General features: G+C 34.2%; 2 protein-coding genes across 2 annotated transcripts; one reads left to right on the forward strand and one right to left on the reverse strand.

Moving 5' to 3' along the window:
* The first annotated feature begins 2557 nt into the window (after nt 1-2557).
* On the forward strand, nt 2558-5474 carry LOC110876850. Its single transcript, XM_022125009.2, has 2 exons — nt 2558-3722; nt 3811-5474. The coding sequence occupies exons 1-2, from the start codon at nt 2558-2560 to the stop codon at nt 5472-5474; spliced, it is 2829 nt and encodes a 942-aa protein (XP_021980701.1).
* A 1531-nt stretch (nt 5475-7005) lies between these two features.
* Nucleotides 7006-7446, reverse strand: LOC118481847. Its single transcript, XM_035977151.1, has one exon. The coding sequence runs from the start codon at nt 7444-7446 to the stop codon at nt 7006-7008; it is 441 nt and encodes a 146-aa protein (XP_035833044.1).
* Nucleotides 7447-7670: the final 224 nt, after the last annotated feature.

Genomic DNA, 7670 nt, shown 5'->3' on the forward strand with positions numbered 1-7670 from the left:
TCCAGGGTTGGGCCTAGTTCAAATCATTTATGCATGACTATGTATATATGAATGAATGTATAGAGGGACATGCTTCATACATCTTTTGGACCACATCCGATCATTCATTACTTCCTTCTATTTGCATTCAATTTCCTTTTCTTATGAATGAATGTATAGAGGGGCATGTTTCATACATATTTTGGACTACATCCGATCATTCATTACTTCCTTCTATTTGCTTTCAATTTCCTTTTCTTATTTGATGGAAAATGCATTTTTTAAGAGGGTATTTTGAAAATAGAGGGAATTGTATATATACTCGATTTCCCTCTCTTAACTTGGAACTTGGAAAATTGTATTCTTCTTCAAAATATAAGATCTTAATGCATAATGTACGTTGTTCTTCTGGCATGATACGAAAAAAATTACAATTGTACAAGTTTGGAAAGTAACAAGGTTGGGTACTAAAAGTTTAAAATAATAGCTGATTACATGGTTGTTCCCTGTGATTTGTTGAAAGTAACAAGGTTTGGTACTAAGAGTTTAAAATAACAATCTATGGTATTAACTTTTGATTTTGTTACATCCTAAGGTATTAAGGCTAACATCAGTTAAAAACTAATTGAGAACTGATGTTAATTTCGTCATTTCACATTTTAGTATTCAACCTTGTTACTTTTGAGAAAACACATGGAGTTATTGCGTAATTAACTATTATCATTCAAAACACAATTATTCATTTTCTTTTATTATTTAACTACACTTTTCTTAAATAACTAAATAATATTTGAATTGGTAAGTTCAGCTCGATTTGACACAACGAAACGTAGATAAGAAATATGTCGTGAGTACGACTAGGTTTTACATAATGATACATAGATAAAAAAAATCCGTTGTGACGTAGATAAAAATTTTTAGAATAACTTTTACATAACAAAACGTAGATAAAAAATAATATATCGTGAGTTCGGCTTGGTTTCATACAAAGCAACGTAAATAAAAAAAAATATGTCATGACACTATTAAAATAATTTAGAATATATAACTTTTCACACGATGAAACGTAGATAGAAAAATATGTCGTGTGTTCGGCACAGTTTCACACAACAGAAACAAATAAAAAATTGTGACGTAAATAAAATCTTTTAGATAAAAAATATGTGGCAGTGGCTGCATAGATAAAATCTTTTAGAATATGTTACTTTTCACACAATGAAACGTAGATAAAAAAAGTCATGAGTTCAGTTCAGTTTCACACAACGAAATATAGATAAAAAAATACGTGGTGATAGATAAAATCTTTTACAATATTATTACTATTCACACAACGAAGCATAGATAAAAAAAATACATCGTGAGTTTGGCTTGATTTCACACAATGAAACATAGATAAAAAACGACGTGAGTTCGGCTCGGTAACAAATACGTCGTTACGTACATAAAAACTTTTAGAATATATAACTTTTTTCACAATTTTAATTTTTTAGTTTAATGATTAAAAAATAGATAATAAAAAATTGTGTTTACGTAGTAAAGCCATGGGGTTTCTAAAAGGCTCGGTCTATTCCGACACCCCCTTTGGCCATTTTGATACCCATCACACCCCCATACGCTGCGCTTTGGCCAAAGCGCAATATATAGGTACGAGGTAAACGAACAGAGACTGACGGGTCAGTCTTTGTCTGTCGGTCGTACCTATATAATGCGTTTTTGCCAAAGCGCAACTCACAGGAATGTGTTTTGTTTGGGTTTATTTGGTTGTGTTGTTTGAAAAGTTATAGGTTTTAGTTTTTTTTTTTTTTTTTTAAATATACATTTTTTAAAAAGTTGTAGATGTTTGTTTGAAAAGTTGTAGATTTGACTTATTATGCTATTGTTTTATAAATTCTAACTGATTTTATTGTTACATTGGTTCTATATCATTTATCTATCCTATTCTAATAAATAAAGATCTTGGGTTGCCACCTGGCACCCTTGACAATCCACAATTTTGGAGGGAAAATTTTCTAGATTTTCACATTTTTTTATTTAATAATCTAATTATTATCTCAACATTCATAAAATCAATTCCTAAAAATAAGGTACATTATTGTTGGCACCATTATTCACATCTATTCTTTACGTAATTTTACGTTCAAAAAAAAATTCTTTACGTAATTTTAGGAGTTCATATTATATATTATATTGATATAAAATATAAATGATATAACTATAAATGTTAGTCACTTGGATAGATGGCAGAAAACTAAGGTAGATAACCGAAAGATGCCTTTCCAAAAGAATTTATAACTGGTTGGTGGCATGTTTCAAAATCAAGCTTGACGCATTAATCAAAGACTTAAAAGATAATGAATTATTCGGCAAAGTTGCAGCAGGTATGTTACTTTTACTATTACAATTGTAACATCTTTAGATCCATCATGGTTCTCATAAATCTCATGTACCATTTTATACATATTATATATATTTTTCTTCAAAATAATCCTAATACATATTTTCTTAATGAACAAATGTAGTTGTTTATACAGTGGAGTTTCAAAAACGTGGACTGCCACACGCTCATATATGCTTATTTATGCACGCCGATCATAAGCTTCCTACAGTTGAATATATTGATCCAATTATTTCAGCAGAGATTCCAGATAAAAATGAGGATCTTGAATTGTATTTACTTGTGAAGGAGTTCATGATCCATGGTCCTTGTGGTGCTGAAAATATGAAATGCCCATGCATGGTTGACAATAAGTGTTCAAAAAAATTTCCTAAGAAGTTCGTTGATGAAACTTCTATTGACCGAGATGGTTTTCCACTGTATAGGAGACGAAACAATGGATTCTTTGTTGAAAAGTCACGTGTGAAGTTAGATAATAGAAGTGTTGTTCCATATAACAAAGTTCTTTTGAAAAGATATCAGGCACACATCAATGTTGAGTGGTGCAATCAGGCTGGATCGATAAAATATTTGTTCAAATACATCAACAAAGGTCCGGATAGGGCTACAGTTGCAGTTGCAGTTGTACAAAGTAACAATGACGAACAACAAGATGATGATGCAGTTGATGAAATTAACGAATATTATGATTGTAGATATCTATCTGCATGTGAAGCATCATGGCGTATATTTGCATATGAGGTTCACTATAGGAAACCTTCTGTAGTAAGGCTTCCTTTCCATCTTACTGGGCAGCAACCAGTTGTATATGGTGGGGACGATGATCTTGATGATGTCCTCAACAAGCCTTCTGTAAATTCTTCGATGTTCTTATCTTGGATGAAGCGTAACGAAGGTGATGAAGAAGCACGAAAACTTAATTATGTTGAATTCCCAACGAAGTACGTGTGGAAACTAAAAGAGCGTTGTTGGGAACCCAGGCAAAAATGTGAGTCGATTGGTAGAATTCATGCGGTGTCTCCTGCTCTCGGTGAAGCATATTTTTTAAGAATTCTTTTAAACAAAGTCAAAGGTCCAAGATCTTTTGAAGAAATTCGTACGGTAAATGGGCATATATATCCTTCTTTTAGAGATGCATGTTATGCACTAGGACTTTTAGATGATGACATGGAGTATATCGAAGCCATTGAGGAAGCAAATGAGACAGGTTCTGGTTATTATCTACGGTCTTTATTTGCGACCATGCTAATGTCTAATAGTTTATCTAGACTGGATTTTGTTTGGGAAAAAACCTGGAAAATTTTGTCCGATGGCATTCAACACAAACGGCATAGACCAGGCACTCCAGGTATAATTTTTTTTATCTATTAAGTTACCTTAAATTTTAATAGTGCTCCTCATTATTTATATTATGTTATATTTTTCTTATTATTCAGCACTGCCACTTACTGATGATCAACTTTGGAACCTAACTTTGTCAGAGATTGAAAATATTTTACTTCGTAATAATTCCAGTCTACGAAAGTTTACGATGATGCCGTACCCTGATTATGAATCTGTGTCTTCTTCAAATAATCGTTTGATTACCGAGGAGCTAGGTTATGACAGACAGAATCTACAAAATGAGTTTCATGATCTTTATCTTGCATTAACAAACGAACAACGTTGCATTTATGACGATATCATGACATCGGTTCAACATAACGCAGGAGGTGTGTTTTTTGTTTACGGTTATGGTGGAACCGGTAAAACCTTCCTTTGGAGGACATTTTCTGCTGGCATACGATCAAAAGGTCAAATTGTTTTAAATGTTGCTTCAAGTGGGATTGCATCGTTGTTATTGACCGGAGGTAGGACGGCACACTCACGATTTCTAATTCCTATAAATCTTAATGAGGATTCTATTTGTTATATAAATCCAAATGGCGGTGTTGCCCGATTATTAAGGCAAACAACACTGATTATATGGGACGAAGCACCAATGGTTCATAAGCATGTCTTTGAAGCTTTGGATAGAACTTTGAGAGATATATTGACATGTGGTAGCTCTAACAACTCGGAATTGCCATTTGGAGGAAAAGTAATAGTTTTTGGTGGAGATTTCAGACAGATTCTCCCTGTTATTCCTAATGGAAGTAGACAAGACATCGTCAATGCGTCTCTAAGTTCCTCGTACCTTTGGGCAAGATGCAAAGTTCTTAGACTAACAAAAAACTTGAGGTTAAGTGTTAGAAGTGAACCATCCGCTATGGAACAAACAAAGATATTTGCAAAATGGCTTTTGGATGTAGGAGAAGGAAATGTTGGTGGTGCGAATGATGGTGAGGCTACTATCGATATACCTGAGGACCTGCTCATTGCCGATTCATTTGATCCTATAGGCAATCTAATTGATTTTGTTTATCCACGTATTCTTGAAAATTTCAACGATCCAAACTTCTTTCAGGAAAGAGCAATACTTGCACCGAAGAATGAAGTCGTTCAGCAAATTAATGATCGTTTGTTAGCGATTTTTCCCGGTGATGAAAAGGAATACCTAAGTTCAGATAGTATCTGTCAGTCAGATCATGTTCACGATAACTTTGATGAACGTTTATATTCACCCGATGTTCTTAATGGACTTAAACTCTCAGGTTTGCCAAATCATAAATTAGTACTAAAAGTCGGGATTCCTGTTATGCTGCTAAGAAATATTGATCAGAAAAGTGGTTTATGTAATGGAACTAGACTGCAGGTGTTGTCATTGGGTAATCGTGTTATAGAAGCTCGAATCATATCTGGAAGTAACATTGGCCATCGTATTTATATTCCAAGAATGAGTTTGACACCTTCAGACAAAAGAATTCCGTTCAAATTTCGAAGAAGACAATTTCCGCTTGCTGTATGTTTTGCAATGACAATAAATAAGAGTCAAGGGCAGTCACTGTCAAAGGTTGGTTTGTTTCTGAGACAACCAGTTTTCACACATGGTCAATTGTATGTTGCGTTATCCAGAGTCAAAAGTAGAGAAGGGTTAAGGTTATTAATTTTAGATAAAGATGGTAAAGTTACAAACAAAACAACAAATGTTGTATACAAAGAAGTTTTTCGAGATTTGTAAGTTATAGGTGTTACCTTTACTTTTTTATCTTATTGGTTTTTTAATAGAAGTTTTTATTTATGCCAATTTTGAGTTGTATCTAATCTCATAATTTTGTTTTACATTCCCAAAATTTAATACTTTTAGTTTATGTTTGTTATTAGTACGATCCTTTTGAATTTATGTTTGTTATTGCTATGACCATTCAACTTGCGTTACAATTTTATTAATTTTATCATTTTTGTTGTTCAATCCGTGTAATACACGGGTTACTAACCTAGTTATGTTAACAATCTATAAAAAAAACTTTATTTTTTTATTAAATTACATAAACATGTTTAATTAAAACATCGTACAATATAGGGGCGAAGGATATAAGGGGCGGGGAGGGGCGCCCGACCCCCCGAACTTTTCGCTCAGTAGTGTTATATATGTGGTTTTCGTATAGAAAATTTTGGGTATATACGTTTTTGACCCCCCGGTTCTATAGAAATTTTTGGGTATATACATTTTCGACCCCCCCGTCATTCGGGTCAAGCTTCGCCACTGATACAATATGTTACGAAAGAAATATTCGAAAAAATTACAAACACTCCAAAAAAAACCTCGACCCTAAACGTTGTGCAAACTTGTGAAAAAGTCGTGCAAACTGCCCTAAAGCACAATTCTCATCAAGTGAGAGGTGATACTCTTGTCTTTAAAAAAGTATAATTTTCATCAAACGACGGGTTATGTCTTCGTCCTTAAAACATACGTTATGTATGCTTATATAACGATAATATTGAAACCAACACCAAGTATTCCATATGTAACATAACATCTAAACTCCCAATGATAATCAAATCTACTTTGTACTCTATTGTCTCATATAAAGTATTAAAAGCTCCTAGAGCATCATGAAACTTTTTCATAGATTACAACTTACATTTAATCGAACATATTGGTTGGAGAACAAATTGCAAATATCATGATAAACTTGCTATATTTAACGAAGACTTTTTTTTGTCCACATGTAAATTTCTCATAAAGAACCTGAAGAAATGGAGAACAAATTGATATTGACAGGGCCGTCTTCGAAAATAAAAAAAATGACCCTATTCGCAAATTTTCATGTATTATAAACTCATAATTATTTAGTCACTAAAATTTATGTAAAAGTAATTTAAATAGTTATTATTATTATTTTTTTTTTGAAAATTAAACTTCATTCACAAACAGTCGAACTCGAAGACCGAGCCAGACCCAAAAACATCTAACCTGCATAAATACAAATTTACACCAATCGATCCACGTAATGGAGTGAAAAGAAGACCTATGTTAAGCCAAAAGAAACCCGTAGATCTTAAATCGCTAAAAATATTCTCCACACTAACCCGGGACCCCGAAAAAACCACTTTGTTCCTGGCCAACCAAATGCACCAACACGCGATTATAATAATCCCTTGCAAAATCTTCTTCTCGCCGACCTTAATATACTAAAGTTGTGCAATTCCAACAGATCTTTAATAGAAAATGCGAAAAATTTCGGAATTCGACACCAACTACTAACCTTCTACCGTAGAATGGACGCGATTCGACAAGAGATTAATAGATGGCTAACAGATTCGTCTTCATCGCCACAAAGAGGGCAGGCCCCAACTTGATGGACAATACCCCTTGAAAATAAAGCATCATACGTTGGGATACGGTTTATCTCTATCCTCCAAATAAAAATATTACACTTCAACGGAACCCATTTGCACCAATCAATCACGAAACACTCCGGGTCGCTACTGCCCTGAATGAGTAAATCTTTGACTGACCTCACCGAAAACTGCCCCGCGGAATCACCCAGCCACCTCCATTTGTCTCTGCCTTCACCGAGAGTAACCGAAGATAATAAAGCCAACATATTAGCCATTTCCTGAAGCTCCTCGACCAAGACCGACTCGTATCTCCACAGCCATGAACCGCCTCCTTCCAACCGATCTCCCACCGAACAGTCTTTAAACATCTCGAGTCGAAACAGACAGGGAAAGAGATCTTTCAATGGGGTCTCGCCTAACCAAGGGTGCAACGAGAAACAAATATCCGTACCCGAACCCACCACTCCTCAAAAAAACTCCGAATAGGTTTACTATCAATTACTGTCTTGTTAATAACGTTGCAAATGTTACTCCAGACTCCCCTGACAGATTTATTGCAAGGAAGAAATGCCCAACCCGACCTACCCGAATG

The sequence above is a fragment of the Helianthus annuus genome, chromosome 9 (assembly GCF_002127325.2).
Source record: "Helianthus annuus cultivar XRQ/B chromosome 9, HanXRQr2.0-SUNRISE, whole genome shotgun sequence".
NCBI classification, from domain to species: domain Eukaryota; kingdom Viridiplantae; phylum Streptophyta; class Magnoliopsida; order Asterales; family Asteraceae; genus Helianthus; species Helianthus annuus.